Genomic DNA, 19,066 nt, shown 5'->3' on the forward strand with positions numbered 1-19,066 from the left:
TATCAGTTGCTGTCAGTTATAGCTGAGAGGAAAACTGATGTACCAGGTAATGTCCATGTTTCCCTATGGCTCAAGTGAGCGATGTTACAGTTTAACTGTGTGCTGACCAGAAAGCTGTTAAGGGTAATGGCCATTTTCAAAATTGGGGATGGAAAATTCCCTTGCTGACAGTGAACAAACAGGACGCGGGACTGGAGAAAGACACTGAGGAGTAGACTACATGGAAGGTAAGTATGACTTGTGTATGCTTATTTTGGCTTTTAATTTTCAGTACAGGTTTTCTTTAAATATAAGTTTTTTTGCATTGATGTACTGCACTATTTACTGCTACTTATCAGCAATAGATGGACCTTTAGTGCCAGACCTTCGTCTCTACATGACACATGTAGAGGTGGAGGGGGGTGTGGAGAAAGCCAAGGATGTCTTGCTTTTGTCAGTAATGTTCAGAAGCAGTACCTACATTGCATTCTTGTATACCAGAAGCTTTTAGAGATTCAGAGTACATTTTGCATTTATGAACATCCTGAGTGACAGGTAAAGTTGCATATACTGTAGGAATATTACCCATCACTTTGGTATGCATTTTTTGTTTTTACTTGTTTATGTTATGCACACCTGGGATCAGAGGCGGGGCAAGGCCCTCCAACACCCAAGGCTGAGACACCAAAGTACACCCCTTCATCCCTCCCACCCCAGCCGTCACACACTGATTGCTATTAGACCAGAAGGGGCCCTGGGGCCCCCAGCCACCTCTAACATCTTAAGCTCTAATTATCTGGCTCACAGTCACAGCCATGTATCCCCTTTGCTTATTTCTCTCTGCTTCAAACACAATAGGGGAATGATAGCTGAGCGAGTTGTGCGACCCCTTCTACACTGCGCCCTGAGGCTGGAGCCTCTCTCACCTCTACCTTGGCAAGACCCTGCCTGGGATAAAGAAGGAGAGATAAGTGAGACAATACCGGCAGGCAGTTTATAGCGGACCTGAGCTCAGAAGTCCCTCTCTGCTCTAAAAGAGAAACAACAGTATAATAACCTTTAAAGAAAAATATTTCTTTGTTACAGCTGATGCAAATCCTGCAATACATCTGCAGTGTATCTACTTTGTGCTTTAATGGAAGCAAACACAGAACATTTATAATGAGCTTTTCTCCTGGCAGACTCAATGTGCCAGAGCTGCAGCCACTAGGACTGCTCTATAGGGAGTAGTAGTATTGAAAGACTTGCCTAAGGTCACCTACTGAATAGGTGCTGGCTTACTGAACAGGAAGAGCCGAGATTCAAACCCAGGTCTTCTGCGTCAGAAGCAGATCCCTTAACCATCACACTATCCAGCCACCCCTTACACTATCCAGCCACCCCAGCAGACATAGGATTAACATCCTGTGTTTACAAATTAGCTGCTCTGCCAAGGCAGCCAGCTGACAAAGCTTAGAGATCAAATTACAGTTGTAATTAGTCATAGATAAGGGGGAGTGAGATGGTCTAAACTCTCTAAATACATATAGGGTGCATTCATCTATGTTTTCCTTCTGTTCTGTACAGGAGTTCAGGTCCACTTTAAAGCATTAGCGGTGAAAGGTAAATATGGGTACTCTGGGTGTCACAGAGGGGTTAACATAGCAGATGTAAACTGCAAGGAGCACATTGTAAAATCTAAATAGCAGGCTTTAGGGCATGGTCTGGAGGAAATGCATAATGTGTAACTATATTCTCCTTGGAAAGAATCCGTTCTGCCAGGTCTGATGCTCATTCCTCTTGCAGTGAGGTGTATCTGACCTTCCTGTTCTCTTGGCTCCTCATCCTCTTCGTGTTCATCACCTTCCTTGTCGGAGGAAACCTGCAAACACTTGTGTGTAGAAGCTGGGACAACGGGGACATCTATAAGGTGAGTGACTTTCCAGAAGAAGCTGGATCAGTGGTTGTATGAGGTCATATTATACAGTCGGATGTGAAAGTTTGGGCAACCTTGTTAATCATCATGATTTTCCTGTATAAATCGTTGGTTGTTACAATAAAAAACATCAGTTAAATATATCATATAGGAGACACACACAGTGATATTTAAGAAGTGAAATTAAGTTTATTGGATTTACAAAAAGTGTGCAATAATTGTTTGAATAAAATTAGGCAGGTGCATACATTTTGTTATTTTATTAATTCCAAAACCTTTAGAACTAATTATTGGAACTCAAATTGGCGTGGTAAGCTCAGTGACCCCTGACCTACATACATAGGTGAATACAATTATGAGAAAGAGTATATAAGGGGGTCAATTGTAAGTTTCCCTCCTCTTTTAATTTTCTCTGAAGAGTAGCAACATGGGGGTCTCAAAACAGCTCTCAAATGACCTGAAGACAAAGATTCTTCACCATCATGGCTTAGGGGAAGGATGCAGAAAGCCGTCTTAGCAATTTTAGCTGTCTGTTTCCACAGTTAGGAAAATATTGAGGAAATGGAAGACCACATGCTCAGTTCAAGTTAAAGCTCGAAATGGCAGATTCAGAAAAGTTTCGGATAGACAGAAGCGACGAATGGTGAGAACAGTCAGAGTCAACCCACAGACCAGCACCAAAGACCTAAAACATCATCTTGCTGCAGATGGAGTCACTGTGCATCGTTCAACCATTCAGCGCACTTTACACAAGGAGATGCTGTATGCGAGAGTAATGCAGAGGAAGCCTTTTCTCCGCCCACAGCACAAACAGGGCCGTCTGAGGTATGCTAAAGCACAGTTGGGCAAGCCAGCTTCATTTTGATGAAACAAAAATTGAGTTATTTGGGCATAACAACGGGTGTTATGCATGGTGGAAAAACAACACAGCATTCCAAGAAAAACTTCTGCTACCTACAGTAAAATATGGTGGTGGTTACATCATGCTGGGGGGCTATGTGGCCAGTGCAGGGACTGGGAATCTTGTCAAAGTTGAGGGACGCATGTATTCCACTCAATATCAGCAGATTTTGGAGACCAATGTCCGGGAACCAGTGACAAATCTGAAGATGCATCGGGGGTGGATTTTTCAACAAGACAACGACCCTAAACACTGCTCAAAATCCACTAAGGCATTCATGCAGAGGAACAAGTACAACTTTTTGGAATGGCCATCTCAGTCCCCAGTCCCGAATAAAATTGAAAATCTGTGGTGTGAGTTAAAGGGAAGGTTCAGGGACGATAAAAAAAAAAATCCACATCCACTTACCTGGGGCTTCCTCCAGCCCGTGGCAGGCAGGAGGTGCCCTCGGCGCCGCTCCGCAGGTTCCCAGTGGTCTCCGGTGGCGCGCCCGACCTGGCCAGGCCGGCGGCCAGGTCGGGCCTCTTCTGCGCTCTAATCTGCGTCTCACTGGTGCGCGCTGACGTCATTGAACGTCCTCCGGGCTGTACTGCGCAGGCTCAGAACTACGGACGTCAGCGCGCACCAGTGAGACGCAGATTGGAGCACAGAAGAGGCCTGACCTGGCCGCCGGCCTGGCCAGGTCAGGCGCGCCACCGGAGACTACCGGGAGCCTGCGGAGCGGCGCCGAGGGCACCTCCTGCCTGCCACGGGCTGGAGGAAGCCCCAGGTAAGTGGATGTGGATTTTTTTTTTTGATCGTCCCTGAACCTTCCCTTTAAAGAGAGCTGTCCATGTTCGGAAGCCATCAAACCTGAATGAACTAGAAAAGTTTTGTAAAGAGGAATGGTCCAAAATTCCTTCAACCAGAATCCAGACTCTCATTGGAATCTACAGGAAGCATTTAGAGGCTGTAATTTCTGCAAAAGGAGGCTCTACTAAATACTGATTTTATTTATTTTTTGTGGTGCCCAAATTTATGCACATGCTTAATTTTGTTTAAACAATTATTGCACACCTTCTGTAAATCTAATAAACTTAATTTCACGTCTCAAATATCACTGTGTGTGTCTCCTATATCCTAGGTTCTCAACGTGTGGTACGCGTACCCCAGGGGGTACTTCTGATGGTTTCAGGGGGTACTCGAGCTTTATATACTTAACCAAGAATAACAAATTTAGAGTTTTAGAAAATGATAAATCTTATTTAAACCACATCAAATTAGTGTTTTAGCTAATTATAAGCAATAGGAAATGCTTGGAAACAGTTTAGAACCAATTATAATGTACAACGATTAAATATATATTTGTCAAGGGGTACGTGTGATAATGTTTACTATGCTAGGGGGTACTTGGTGAGTACAGGGTTTTAAAAGGGGTACATACCAATAAAATGTTGAGAAACACTGTCCTATATGATATATTTAACTGACATTTTTTATCGTAACAACCAAGGATTTATACAAGAAAATCTTGACAATTAACAAGGTTGCCCACACTTTCGCATCCCACCGTATGAGCAGAAAGTGTTTTTTTTTTGTTGTTGTTGTTTTTTTGCTGAAAAAATTGATTTCACTCAAAATTCAGGCACATCTCTGATCACAATTGTTTCATTAACCGTGATTCTTGCTTTATGTCATTATTCAATTACAGTTTCTGGATGACCCCAAAAACCTCCCAAATAATATCAACTTGAAGAAACAGCTGGGACTCAGAGAAAGTTCCAGCTTCACAGACATGTATAAGTAAGTAATGTGCTGCAGATCTTGTGCTACTCTGTCTTGTCTATAGAAGATGTGCTTGTGAAGTGCACTAGGAACTTAACTGGATCCTGCAAACAGACCTTTGTTCAGTGCTAATGGGTGAAAAAAATACAGTGAAAGATAATTGAGAAAAGGTGTGTGTGTGTGTGTGTGTACGTACGTGTGTGTGTACGTGTGTGTACGTGTGTGTATGCGTGCGTGTGTGTGCACGTGTACGTGTTTTGTGATGGAGGTGGGAGTGCTAACATTCATTCAAGAGCCCCATCCCCACACTCCCTGCATCACATTATAGGACCTACCATGCCAAATGAGCCACAATAACTAAAGTAGGCCCCCAGGGCCAGATTTACCACAAGGCACTGTAGACATTAGTTCATATCTAGATGAGCTTCTAATAATGTTGTAATGTGTGCCTCCTTTGTACATTTGGGGTGCAGAGGGAGTATGGGGACAGAATTTTTGATTCCCCCCCCCCCCCCCCCTGGTTTATTCTTTTTTGTTTTTGTTTTGACCCTTTTAGGGATGCCATTCCAGTCCATTTATTCACCCATATGTGTCCCGTATCTGTTATGTACCACCTGCGGTTTACAAGGGAAGGGATATATATTTTTGCATGCTTATTTTTTTACGGGTTTGTACGCTTTTTGCGCATTGATACATATATGGACTGCCCTAGTTGTCGTCTTATGCGAATGGTGACGCGGATCATACGTGATTGGTGATGTCTTATTGCACTGGTTTATGCATACTTTTTTCCGCATACGTATACGGTTTAACGCATACGTTTATACTTACATCCAGTGAGGTTAGTTAATGCGTACTCTTTTCCGCATGTGCAGACGCTTTTACACGCACGTACATACGCACATCACATGATTGGTGATATGTTTTGACACTAGAGGTGGTCGGGTGGATGCGGGTGGCTTCGAGGTTGATGCGGGTCTGTGCGGATTTTTGTTTGTGCGGCTTGGGAGTAGGCCGATGAAGTCCCGTGGAGGTAGGGTTCGCTTGGTTCATTTTCGGGCTGCATGGATTTGCATGAGGGTTTGCATGTATTTGCATCGACTTCGTGTTGTTTGCATCTACTTTACCATCACTATTTGACACTTTCAGGAAGTACTCTGGTGTCCAGCATGACACATATGGGTGGGGTGCTTTTCGAAGTCCTGTCTCCCATCAGGTCCACCTTTTTGGACAGTTGGTGGTAGGAGGTAAGGGTGATTTAGAATTTTTGTGGCACTTTAGGATTGGCTAGCTTAAGTGATGTCATAAGGGGTGGAGAACTTTAAGTTCTGCGTAAGCACGGCTGGGTTATGCCCATAATTGGGTTTGGCACTTACATAGCTCAGAGTAGAAAAGGAATATAGATAATACAATAAAGCAAAGCACAATAAACAGCTGTGTTAGCAAGACAATATGATCATTACAAAACAGTCGACAGTCTAACGGTCCGGCAGCCTCAACCTTACAGGGAAGAAAGTAAGGGGGTGGTAAGAGCTAGAGATGGAAGGGCATGGAGGGAGTTCAAGAGGTTCACAGTAAAGAGAAAAAATGAGTTTCTGTGCCTTGAAGTTCTGGTGGAGGTGGCCTGAAACCTGCGGCCTGATAATAGCCGACAGAAGAAGCGGTGGGCGTGGTCTGAGGGGTCTTTTGGAGTGTATTTGAGTTGGACACTGCTGGGTTAGTGGAAAATGAAGCAGTTGAATGTTGATGTGATGTGCCTGATTTACAAAACTGGTCTAAATTAGGGATGGTCGGAAATGACAAATAACCAATTCTGCGGAGTTCCGATTTCCAAGTATTTTTGGCCGTTTTTTGCATTCTCTGATTGGCCAAATACTTCGGAGTTAACTCTGCATTCTCTGATTGGTCAAATGCTTCAAAGTTCTGTGATTGGGCTCAAATTACCGAGTTGAGGTAATGCAGTATTTCTGCAGTAATCAGATTTGCGAGTTCCGTTTTCCGAGCAGTATATTTTTGGTCATTTTTTGCATTTTCTGATTGGCCAAATACTTCCGAGTTCTGTGATTGGGTTCAAATTACCAAAATATTTTTTGAAAAAAAAGGGGTTTACATATATTTTGGGGGCACTAACTATTTTTTGCTAATTTGTTATTTTTTGGATGTTACAACCCCCGTCAAGCCTTAATCCTAGGCCTGTAGTCCTACTTTTGTGACTTTTGACTTACTTTGTACCTCTTATCCCAGAAAGTGCAAGAGCGGTTCTCCAATTTGGGATGTTCTACAGTTTAGTAGTCCTATTGACCTGGATAGCGCTTTCAACATAACCCAGGTAAGCTATGATCCACATGACTTTAACGTGAAAAAGTAAACGTATGCCTTCACACCTCCATACTCAAAAGCAGGCAATTTGGGCGCCAGCACAAACTACCTGCCTGGTGGTTTAGGGTTAGGCGTCAGGCGGGTAGTTTGAGCAGGGGGGGAGGGGGTGTTTAGGGTTGAGAGTCAGGCAGGTAGTTTATCCAGCAAGCGGGATTTAGGGTTAGGTGTCAGGCAGGTAGTTTGTGCGGGGATGGTTGGGGTTAGGTGTCAGGCAAGTAGTTTGTGTTGCGGGGAGGGTGCTTAGGGTTGGGTGTCAGGCAGGTAGTTTGCGTGGGGGGGGGCTTAGGGTTAGGCATCGGGGAGGTAGTTTAAGAGCGGGGGGTGTAGGGTTGGCTGTCTGGCAGTTAGCTTCTGGGGAAGGGGGGGGGGTAGGATTGGGCATCAGGAAGGTAGTTTGTGGGGGGGGGGGGGGTTACTCTAATAGTAAAATATTGGTATTAAATACTGATATTTTACTACCAGCATTACTGGGCACCCAAATTTCTGTGCACCTTTTAACTACTTGAAGACCACCTCACGACAATGGGTGTGACCGCGGTGGCAGCCCCAGGACCGCCTAAAGCCAATTGTCGTCAAGTCCTGAAGCTGCAGTTTGGCAGGGAACGGCCGAGCGCATGCGCGATCGTTCCCTGTCCGTTCACGGAGTAGAGTTCCGTGAATAGCCTGCTAGCCGCTGATCGCAGCTAGCAGGCTGCTTGTAAACGAAAGAGGAAGAAATCCCCTTTGTTAACAAGCGTACAGCACTGCGGTCCCCGGCAGCGCTGTACGAGATCGGCGATCCCCGGCCTCTGATTGGCCGAGGATCGCCGTCCTCTCATAGGCTGATGCCTATGAGAGGCGGAACAGGACGGATCGCTGTCCTGTTCAACTCTCTGCACGGAGGGGAGGAGGGAAGGGTAGGAGGGAGAGATAAACAGCCTGATGCAGGCTGAGAAAAAAAAAATGTGACAGCAGCGATCGGACCCCTCCGGCAGCATGTCCCCTTAGGGACAAAAATAGGAGGTGAGTCCGATCGCCATGCTCCTTAGCTGGGCTCTGCAGGAGGCTGAAAAGCCTGCACAGCCCAGTGCTGCAAATAACAGCCTGGTCTTTAGGGGGGTTAAAACTGCGGTCATCAAGTGGTTAAACCGGAGAAAAGCTGCTACAGGTAGTGTTCTTCCCAGAAAAGACCGGAAGATACTAGTTATATGTTATGTTCTATACCAATAACACAAACTCCTACGTACGTAGTATGATTTTATATTATCATTGCAGTAATGTCTAGCTTCAGCTTCAGGCTAGTATTGTGTGTACAGGGATGACAATATCAGTGGTGCTCATCCAATATTCGGGTATCCGAACTACCCAGATAATCTGAACTTTTTCCACTATCCGAACTTGGAATAGCAATTTGGATATTTTTTTTTTTAAATCTGAATAGCACTATCCGAGTAAACTCGGATTTCCCATCTGAAATCCGAAATCCGGGTGGATAGTTTGTTCAGATATCCGAGCAGAAGCTAAAATCACCTTCAATGTTCAATGGCAAAAATACCTTTTGACGGCTGTCAGGCCAAGAGAGAGAGAGAGGGGGGGGGGGAGGGGAGAGAGAGAGGGGGGAGAGAGAGGGGGAGAGAGAGAGGGGGGGGAGGGAGAGAGAGGGAGAGAGAGAGAGAGAGAGAGGGAGGGAGAGACCTCCGAAAGGGGGTTTTGCCATGTGAAGAGACTTTTGGAAGCATTTTCAGCCATTTTCAGGTCACTTCCGGTTTTCCATCCGGATATCCGAATCCGACCGGATTTTCAGAATATTGGGTTCAATATCCGAGTTTACTCGGATACCAAAAACTTCGGATTCAGATATCCGATTCGGATCCGGATATCTGGGTATCCGGATCCGAACTCAATTCGGATTTTGAAAAGGGGTATCCGAGCAGCACTGGACAATATTCCTTTTCTGTATGATAGCTGAGTCACTCTGTGGCATGCATATTAATAAGATATGAGTAACATCAGCAGGATGAAAGGGACAAACCAGTAATCCCAGAGACAGGCTGCATTGTAATAACCCAGTTTTCACAGTACTTACCCGTCTGCTCCTCCTAGTACACAGGAGATCTAGAGAAGAAGATTGACAACTTCACAGTGAACGTGGCTGCGCTGAACATGATGTCCACTATAGCCGTGAGGGCTCTGCAGGAGTATAACAGAAGCGGAGTGGAAGCGATCCCCTTCGATAGCCTCCGGGCACAGGTGGGGTACTGTGGATCTAACTGCATAAATAGCATCCTGCCTCAGGCAATGCTATATAGCTTATACAATTCTACATAAACAACATACAGGAAATACAAAAATGAGGCATGCCTGTTACAGTCCAGTCATTTTAAACCAAACTATAAACTATGAAGAGGATTAGTTAGAATGGACCCTTTTAAAAAAGAAAAACCTATAGAAATGTACATACAACACTTAAACTGTAAAGGGCTGCAATCAAGACATTTCTGGGCCCCATGCTAGGCAAACCTAATGGGCCCCCCTAGCCAGCTTGTCCCCCCCCCCCCCCTCCCAAATTAGCTAGCGTTCCCCCCAAAAAAATTAGCCAGCATTTCCCCTCAAAATTATAGGTTCCTCTCAGTGGTGTAACTAAAATGTATGCCCCCCCCCAGCTAAAATTTGATGGGGGCCCCTAAATGTTCCCTGGGGCCATCTTACAAGGGTCATGAAAGAAGTGTGGCCATCAAAAACACCTGATCTGGAGTATAGTCCCCCATATCGGGGAAAGGGAAGGTTAGTAGTTGGGGTCCCCGCAGCTCTGGGCCCCTGACTCCTTTCTTCACTGCTCTCTCCTGCACTCTGCAATCATTCTGCTCTGTATCTCTCTGCCCCAGTCTTCCTGCATGTCACGTGAGTTCACCCGTCATGCAGGCAGAAGCATCTAAGGCAGGCATGGGCAAACTCGGCCCTCCAGCTGTTATGGAACTACCAGGGGCGTCACTAGCCCTGTTTTAGGGGGGCACGTGCCCCCAATCTTTCCTGGGGTGCCACGGATCTCCCGGCCGCCGCTGCCCCCTCTGTCAGCGGCTCCCTCCAGCCGCCGCGTCTCAGACCTCAGGATCAGGCGGCGAGCCGGCGACCAATCGTGCGGGCGCTAGGACCCAGCGCCCGCACTGATATGCGGAAGTGACATCACTTCCGCATATCGAGCGGGTGCGTCCAGCGCCCGCTCGTACATCTAGTCGGGTCGCCGCTGATCCTGAGGTCTGCTGAGAGGTAGGGGGGGGAGCGGCGGCGGCTAGAGAGGGGGCCTCCCTGTCACTCACTCACTAAAGGGGCTCCCTGGCACTCACTCACTCCCTAAAGGGGCTCCCTGGCACTCACTCACTCCCTAAAGGGGCTCCCTGGCACTCACTCACTCCCTAAAGGGGCTCCCTGTCACTCATTCACTCCCTAAAGGGGCTACCTGTCACTCACTCACTCCCTAAAGGGGCTACCTGTCACTCACTCACTCCCTAAAGGGGCTACCTGTCACTCACTCACTCCCTAAAGGGGCTCCCTGTCACTCACTCACTCCCTAAAGGGGCTCCCTGTCACTCACTCACTCCCTAAAGGGGCTCCCTGTCACTCACTCACTCCCTAAAGGGGCTCCCTGGCACGCACTCACTCCCTAAAGGGTCTCCCTGTCACTCACTCACTCCCTAAAGGGGCTCCCTGTCACTCACTCACTCCCTAAAGGGGCTCCCTGTCACTCACTCACTCCCTAAAGGGGCTCCCTGTCACTCACTCACTCCCTAAAGGGGCTCCCTGGCACGCACTCACTCCCTAAAGGGGCTCCCTGGCACTCACTCACTCCCTAAAGGGGCTCCCTGGCACTCACTCACTCCCTAAAGGGGCTCCCTGTCACTCACTCACTCCCTAAAGGGGCTCCCTGTCACTCACTCACTCCCTAAAGGGGCTCCCTGTCACTCACTCACTCCCTAAAGGGGCTCCCTGTCACTCACTCACTCCCTAAAGGGGCTCCCCTGGCACTCACTCACTCCCTAAAGGGGCTCCCCTGGCACTCACTCACTCCCTAAAGGGGCTCCCCTGGCACTCACTCACTCCCTAAAGGGGCTCCCCTGGCACTCACTCACTCCCTAAAGGGGCTCCCCTGGCACTCACTCACTCCCTAAAGGGGCTCCCCTGGCACTCACTCACTCCCTAAAGGGGCTCCCCTGGCACGCACCCACTCCCTAAAGGGGCTCCCTGGCACGCACCCACTCCCTAAAGGGGCTCCCTGGCACGCACCCACTCCCTAAAGGGGCTCCCTGTCACTCACTCACTCCCTAAAGGGGCTCCCTGTCACTCACTCACTCCCTAAAGGGGCTCCCTGGCACTCACTCACTCCCTAAAGGGGCTCCCCTGGCACTCACTCACTCCCTAAAGGGGCTCCCCTGACACTCACTCACTCCCTAAAGGGGCTCCCCTGGCACTCACTCACTCCCTAAAGGGGCTCCCCTGGCACTCACTCACTCCCTAAAGGGGCTCCCCTGGCACGCACCCACTCCCTAAAGGGGCTCCCTGGCACGCACCCACTCCCTAAAGGGGCTCCCTGGCACGCACTCACTAAAGGGGCTCCCTGGCACGCACTCACTCACTAAAGGGGCTCCCTGGCACGCACTCACTCACTAAAGGGGCTCCCTGGCACGCACTCACTCATTAAAGGGGCTCCCTGGCACTCACTCACTCCCTAAAGGGCCTCCCTGTCACTCACTCACTCCCTAAAGGGCCTCCCTGTCACTCACTCACTCCCTAAAGGGGCTCCCTGTCACTCACTCACTGCCTAAAGGGGCTCCCTGTCACTCACTCACTGCCTAAAGGGGCTCCCTGTCACTCACTCACTGCCTAAAGGGGCTCCCTGTCACTCACTCACTGCCTAAAGGGGCTCCCTGTCACTCACTCACTGCCTAAAGGGGCTTCCTGGCACTCACTCACTGCCTAAAGGGGCTTCCTGGCACTCACTCACTGCCTAAAGGGGCTCCCTGGCACTCACTCACTACCTAAAGGTGCTCCCTGTCACTCACTATCGGGGTCCCTGTCACTCACTACCTAACTGGAGGCGCCTGTCACTCACTAGCTAACCTGGGGGTCCCTGTCACTCACTACCTAACTTGGGGGGGCTACCATATTAAGGGGGCATTCTGCCTATTTATGTGAAATGCTGTCTATTTATGTGCCTCATGACTGCTGAATGTGTCTTGTTGGGAGCCTTATGATTTGTTGGGGGCCTCATGATTGCTGAATTTGTCTTGTTGGGGGCCTCATGATTTGTTGGGGGCCTCATGATTGCTGAATTTGTCTTGTTGGGGGCCTCATGATTGCTGAATTTGTCTTGTTGGGGGCCTCATGATTTGTTGGAGGCCTCATGATTGCTGAATTTGTCTTGTTGGGGGCCTCCTGATTTGTTGGGGGCCTCATGATTGCTGAATATGTCTTGTTGGGGGTCACATGATTGCTAACTGCGAGACTATGGGAAAAGCTGAATCCTTATCATATGAGACAATAGCATTAAACCTACTTTTTTAGCGTTTTAAAACAGAAAATAAAACTGGGAGGTTCTAAAAAATTGAATACATTTTTCAGGAGTAGGATGGATGAAATTGTTTATCTTCAAAGTTTATTTTCAACTTGGATTTTCCATAATGTTCATGTATGAGTTAAAACGTTTGTACAGTATTTAGTTTAAATTGCTGTTGCCACTTTGCGATAGATACCGGTAAGTGACTTTTGGGTTGCAGTTTGGGCACTCGGCCTCCAAAAGGTTCGCCACCACTGTCCTAATCTGATGTCCCACCATTGCTAGGTTCATGTAAATTTGTCTCCACCCGTTACCACACCTATATTCTGGTCCATGGCCCACCCATTTTTTGGTGCGGCGCGATAAGCACGCCACACAACGTGATCGTCATATTTTTGGCACGCTAGCTGCAGTGTGCTGAATTCTGCTGCCTACAGTATGTACAGTATACGCTGTTCTCTAGTGCTTGCACTGTGTGCTGATTTACCTCCAGTGTGTACAGTGTAAGGTGTTACTCTGTGCCTTTATTGATTGTAAACCAGCTGTATTGTATGCTGATCCCTGCTACTTTCAGTATGTACAGTATTAGCTGTAAAGCCTGGTACACACATACAATTTTGATTAGCCAATTTTAGCTCTGTTCATAAAATTCATTGTCTGTTGGCCCACTTACTGCACGGGGGTGGGAAATTGGGGGTCAGTGATTGACCAATCAAAATTGTATGTGCGTATACATCTTTGATCTATGCCTATACTGATTGTAAATGATCGAAATAAAGGACAGGGGGCTCCGTCCAATATTTCGATGGGCAGGCCCGTTATCCGTAGCTTACACCGCTGCTAAGTTCATGTACATTTGGCCCCACCCATGGCCACGCCCACTCACCGCATGGCCACGCCCATTTTTTGCCATGTACCTCCCCTCCTGGTGCCCACAGGTGCCACTGATCTCCAGGGACCCTAGAAACGCCCCTGGGAACTACAAGTCCCACAATGCATTTGCTTTTATGACTGTGGCTGTCAGACTCCTGCAATGCATTGTGGGACTTGTAGTTCCTTAACAGCTGGAGGGCCATGATCTAAGGGCTGCTGGAGAGTGAAGAGGAGAGAGGACTCCTGCGCTGGAATCAGGTGAGTTACACAGACACAGCATCGGTGGGCGGGGCAGCAGGAACCAGTATTTGTTTTATTATCACAGCTGGGGCCTGTGTGGCAGAGCCACTGTTACGGCCCCAGACCCAGGATAGGCCCCATACAGTGGTACTGGCTGTACTGCCCTGATGGCAGCCTTGGCACTGTATGCATTTTTTAAAGCATTTGAAAGAATTTCTTAGTAGATACCTAGCATTTACACTCCCTTTTGTGCGTTAAAGGGAACCTGAAGTGAGGAATATGGAGGCTGCCATCTTCATTCTCTAATAAACAATGCTAGTTGCCTGACTTCTATACTGATGATCTGCCTCCAATACTTTATTACTTTGACTCTGGTCTGACTCCACTGGCTGCATGGTGTGAGACTCGAAACGACTAAAGCCAAAGGGCTGGGGCCCAGTAGCAGGTGCTTTGGACAATCATAAAAGTGCTACAACAGTGGAACCCTAAGGAGGTGGTTCCACAGCGCATTTAAAGGAACACTATTAATATACCCAAGTGTTCTAAAATGACAATGTACAAATAATGTCTAAGAAGCTGAGTAAACATTTACCTACTTTCCATGTTAAATATCAGAGGCAAAATCTGTAATTCATAGTGTGTAGATTTTAGCTATGTTTGGAATGTTCCATTTGCAGAGGTATGAATCTCTGCAGTCTGACATGCGAAGAACAATGTAATATTGAAGCAGAGTTATATGAAATCAAAAGCCTGTCAGGTATCAGGCTTCACACACACACACACAATTACAAATGTTTATGTTGCACATAATATAAATTTCCTTTGCTCTCTGTGAGAGAAAGCTCTGGGATGAAGTTCAATCCTGGGTTGAAGTTCCTCTTTAAATTACTGCTGCAGGCATTTGGTAGCACTGACTAATGAGTTAATCGCCATTGGAGTCAATAGAAAATGCCTGCGAATACCACTACGATCACTAGCAAGCACAGTCAATGTCACTAAAAGTACCAGTGAAAGCCAGTACCTGCTAATGGAATCAGTCAATGGTTACTAAAAAGGGCCCCCAGTGCCTGCTTAAATAACTGGTCAGTCTCAAGCAGCCCTTATTAATGTTCTAATCAACAAGTAGTGATTTTTCAACACTTCCAGGCCTCTTAATGGAAGCAGAAGATAATTAGAAATTGATGTAGCTTGTCACTGGATTCCTTTGAAAGAGAAATGTTTCTACACACCCAAGATCATTTCAAAGTGTAATCCTATCGACCATCAGTAATCCTAAATAGCATACATTTCCCTAGTGACCTGACCCATGTCCATTGCCCTTTAATGCTTGGCTAGGCACCTTCTAATTTAACAGAGAGCTTTGGACTCGTGGCAGGTCCCTGAGGTGTTGGGGAGGGGAGATCTCAATAGCTTCAGTCTTGCAAGGTTTACATATCTTCACTGTGCTTGTGGTGCAGAGGCAACACACTGTATCTACACAATTAGATTCAAATTTAGTCTATAGAAAACTGGATTCTGTTTGAACTGCAGTTGACCTTCAAGAGCAAACACAGTGATGATAAAATTCCAGTAATCCAGCTAGTCCCAACTTTTATCACACTAAATTTGTACAAAACAGGTTTGTTATGGTGATACTAAGTGCTGCGATTGTAGATCAAAATCTCCATTCACTTGAATGGATTATCTGTTCAGTATCTCTGGCTGTTACATCTTATCAGAAAACATAGCAATACATGCCCCATGGATTTATATTGAGACATCCCATGGCTACTTCTTAAAGGCGTCGCAAAATAAAGGTGAGAAGAAATTTGGACACCTGGATATAGCCAACAGTAGGATATCAGTAACATTTACTGATATTCTACTATTTTACAGTGGCAATTCCAATAGTAAATTATCAGTAAATGTCACCAATATTTTACTACAGCTAAACCTAACCCTACTATCACACAGAACCCTCCTTCTATCGATGCCTAATCATAACCAACCTCGCTGCTGATGCCTATCCCTAACCACCCACTCTTCTGATGCCTATCCCTAACCACCCTCCCTGCTGATGCCTATCCCTAACAAGACTCCCTGCTGATGCCTAACCCTAACAAGACTCCCTGCTGATGCCTAACCCTAATCACCCACCCTGCCGATGCCTATTCCTAACCACCCACCCTGCTCATGCCTATCCCTAACTACCCTCCCTGCTGAAGCCTATCCCTAACCACCCACCCTGCCGATGCCTATCCCTAACCACCCACCCTGCTGATACCTATCCCTAACTACCCTCCCTGCTGAAGCTTATCCCTAACCACCCACCCTGCCGATGCCTATCCCTAACTACCCTCCCTGCTGAAACCTATCCCTAACCACCAACCCTGCCGATTCCTCATTGTATCCACCCACCCTGCTGATGCCTATCCCTAACTACCCACCCTGCTGATGCCTATCCCTAACCACCAACCCTGCCGATGCTTATCTGTATCCACCCACCCTGCTGATGCCTATCCCTAACTACCCTCCCTGCTGATGCCTATCCCTAACCACCCACCCTGCTGATGCCTATCCCTAACTACCCTCCCTGCTGAAGCATATCCCTAACCACCCACCCTGCTGATGCCTATCCCTTACCACCCTCCCTGCTAAAGCCTATCCCTTACCACCCTCCCTGCTGATGCTTATTCCTACCAGTAGTGGTGGCAGAATAAATTTTCCATTTTAATTTAGTCAATAATGGTATATTTTTGCACACTGATCTCTTTTAAAGCCAGTGAGTGAAAAAGTTTTCTATGTGTTATTCATCAACAATCCTTCTTCCCCTTACCAGCTGCAAACACCATTTGATATGCTGCATGTGTTGAAGGACAGTGTTCCGGCATTAGAAGCTATCTCTGCTATGCAGGTAATTACATAGTTACCATTATCTGCTTATGTGATATTACATGCACATTGTATAGCTAAAATAGATCTCCAATTACCATCGATCAATTCACAAGAACTCCAGTGAAAAAGAATACGATGCTATTTTCGATTTTAAATATATTTTTTCAAAAAGACATTGTAAATTCACGACTATATTGAAAATAGCATTGTCGATGATGTGAAAATGACTGGTGAATATTCAAGCTCGACAAAAAAATGAGCAAAAAAATCTCCTAACATGCATATTTACTCTGAACAAGGAGGTGGAAGGCATGTTAGCAAATACTACAAAGATACCAGCTAGCAGCTGTGGTGTAGTGGAACTCTGGGTACCTCTAATTCTTTCCTGTGGAACGAAAAGATGACACACATCTCCAGGAAAGTTCTGTCAGGTCTCTGCTGTGCCTCTTTTTTTCTTTGCTGGGTCTCTTGTTCCCAGAGCTGGGACAAGGTCCTCCAGCACCCAAGGCTGAGACCCCAAAGTGCGCCCCTCCATCCCTCCCACCCCAGCCATCACACACTGATTGCTATTAGACTAAGAGGCGCCACAGGGCCCACAACCTCCCCAACACCTTAATATGTAGTTATCTGGCTTGCAGTCACTGCCATGTATCCCCTTTTCTTATTTCTTTCTGCTTCAAACACAATTAGGAATGACAGCTGAATGAATTCTGCGCCCCCTCTTACACTGCGCCCTGAGGCTGGAGCCTCTCCAGCCTATGCCTCGGCCCGGCCCTGCTTGTTCCCCAGCCCCACTCTCACAGCAGTGTAGACACTCCAGTGCGCATTAGCAAAATGGCCTCCAGTCCCTCCCCTTCCTATGCTCGGCATTATAGTAAGGAGGAACTGTGAATGGCAAGGCCAGCACCACCTCACAAATACCATGACCAAATGGAACAGGATAGACAAATGTTACTGGATGAAGCTGGACACTAAAAAGGGAGATCTGGAAAAAAAGGTATTGGAGGAAGGCTTTCTTGGAAGATGAGTAATCACCTTTCTCCAACCTTTTAGCTTTGATATCTTACAAGAGCTGCCAGGTAAGTTAGTAGCTTCAATTTACTAGTGTGCCTTGCCTTCCATTTCCTGGTCAGTGAAAATGTGCACCTTAGGAGAATTTTCCACTCATCCTTACCCAGTACTGCACAGAGTCTTCTTTTTCTGGAAGCTTTATCAGCACAGCTGATAATATTACATGTGATCTAAAAGAAAAGAAAATGAAGCAAAAAAAAATGTATTTGGTGTGAGGGTTTCCTTTAAGAAATTAGAGGATAAGTTAGCTTTAACACACTCGAAAAAAACACAGTCATACCTGGACCTCAGAATGACCCCTTTAAGACCTTTAAGTCTCCCGTAGCAGCCAGCCATTCATGAACACATGCTGCATGTCATAATTCAGCAGATTGTATCTAAATCTTTCCTGCTCTTGGCATTAATGTTTTGGGATTTAGTAGTGTAATTACACCAGGATTAGAGCAAGTGGCATTACCCCAGCCGGAATCTACCCAGGGTCGCGGTCTGCTCTGCACTAATTTGCCTGCCTATACATTTTTCCTTGCCACAGAACAATGCCACAATAAGAAGTCAACTGGAAAATGACACCGAGACTCTGAAGAGTATACTGAATACCACAGTGCGAGATCAAGAGGCTACTATGGTAAGTACATTCACTTAAATGCACTAGCCTGGAGTTTATTTTTTTTGTTCAACAAAAAAGCTTTATTGAGGTCACCAATAATAACAGTCTGTACATTGCATCCTTCAGTAAGCATACATCAGAAGAACATAGAAAGAAAAAGCATTGCTTAGTATGGCAAAGATTCGTTATTACATGTTATTCACAGAGCTTCTGGATATTCCTATTGTAGCCAATATTCGTTCTCGCACCAGGTCTGGGTCAACAAAGTCCTGCGCATTCAGCCACTTACCCCATTTTTTTTTAAATTTTTCAGTAGCATTCCTATGTGTATATGTAATTTTTTCAAGTTTTAAAGAGTCATTAATTTGCCTAATCCACATTTTCAGGGACGGGGGGTTAACTTGCTTCCATAATTGCAGTATCAATTTTCTAGCTATAAATAGTGTTCTCAACACAGCTATTCTAGAATGTTCAGATATATTCCCGTCCTCATATGCTCCCAGAATACATACCAGTGCTGTGCGCGGGACCTTTGTTTGGAATATTTGATCTATAGCATCCAATACCCCTCCCCAATATCTCCTAAGCTTGGGACAATTCCATAACATGTGTAAGAGATCCCCGTGGTCTCTAGCACATCTGGTACAAGTCGGGGAAGGGAGCATGCCGAAGCGATACAGACGGCTAGGCGTGTAGTGTGTCCTATGAATAATTTGTAACTGCGTCAATTTTTGAGTGGCATTAATTGAGAGAAGTGGAACCGCCTGTAGTGCCTCTAACCACTCCTGATCTGATAACGTTGGAATATCTTTATCCCAGGCCCTTCTAGATAATAGTGGGAATTTGTCTAGAAAATCATCTAATAACATACCGTAACATAAGGATATTAAACCTTGCTTAGTGTAGGCCTGTGTAACCATATTTATTACAGAG

General features: G+C 46.4%; 1 protein-coding gene across 3 annotated transcripts in view; it reads left to right on the forward strand.

The window, feature by feature from the left end:
- Positions 1 to 19,066, forward strand: part of PROM2 (prominin 2) — a 161,712-nt gene that overhangs the window by 84,211 nt on the left and 58,435 nt on the right. For all 3 annotated transcript variants that reach the window (XM_068274833.1, XM_068274832.1, XM_068274834.1), the window contains exons 12-17: positions 1,765 to 1,888; positions 4,486 to 4,577; positions 6,804 to 6,888; positions 9,021 to 9,167; positions 16,400 to 16,474; positions 18,059 to 18,151. In XM_068274833.1, the coding sequence (XP_068130934.1) occupies positions 1,765 to 1,888; positions 4,486 to 4,577; positions 6,804 to 6,888; positions 9,021 to 9,167; positions 16,400 to 16,474; positions 18,059 to 18,151 (616 nt within the window). The remainder of the gene's footprint in view (positions 1 to 1,764; positions 1,889 to 4,485; positions 4,578 to 6,803; positions 6,889 to 9,020; positions 9,168 to 16,399; positions 16,475 to 18,058; positions 18,152 to 19,066) is intronic.

Source organism: Hyperolius riggenbachi, chromosome 3 (genome assembly GCF_040937935.1).
Source record: "Hyperolius riggenbachi isolate aHypRig1 chromosome 3, aHypRig1.pri, whole genome shotgun sequence".
In the NCBI taxonomy this organism is placed as follows: Eukaryota; Metazoa; Chordata; class Amphibia; order Anura; family Hyperoliidae; genus Hyperolius; species Hyperolius riggenbachi.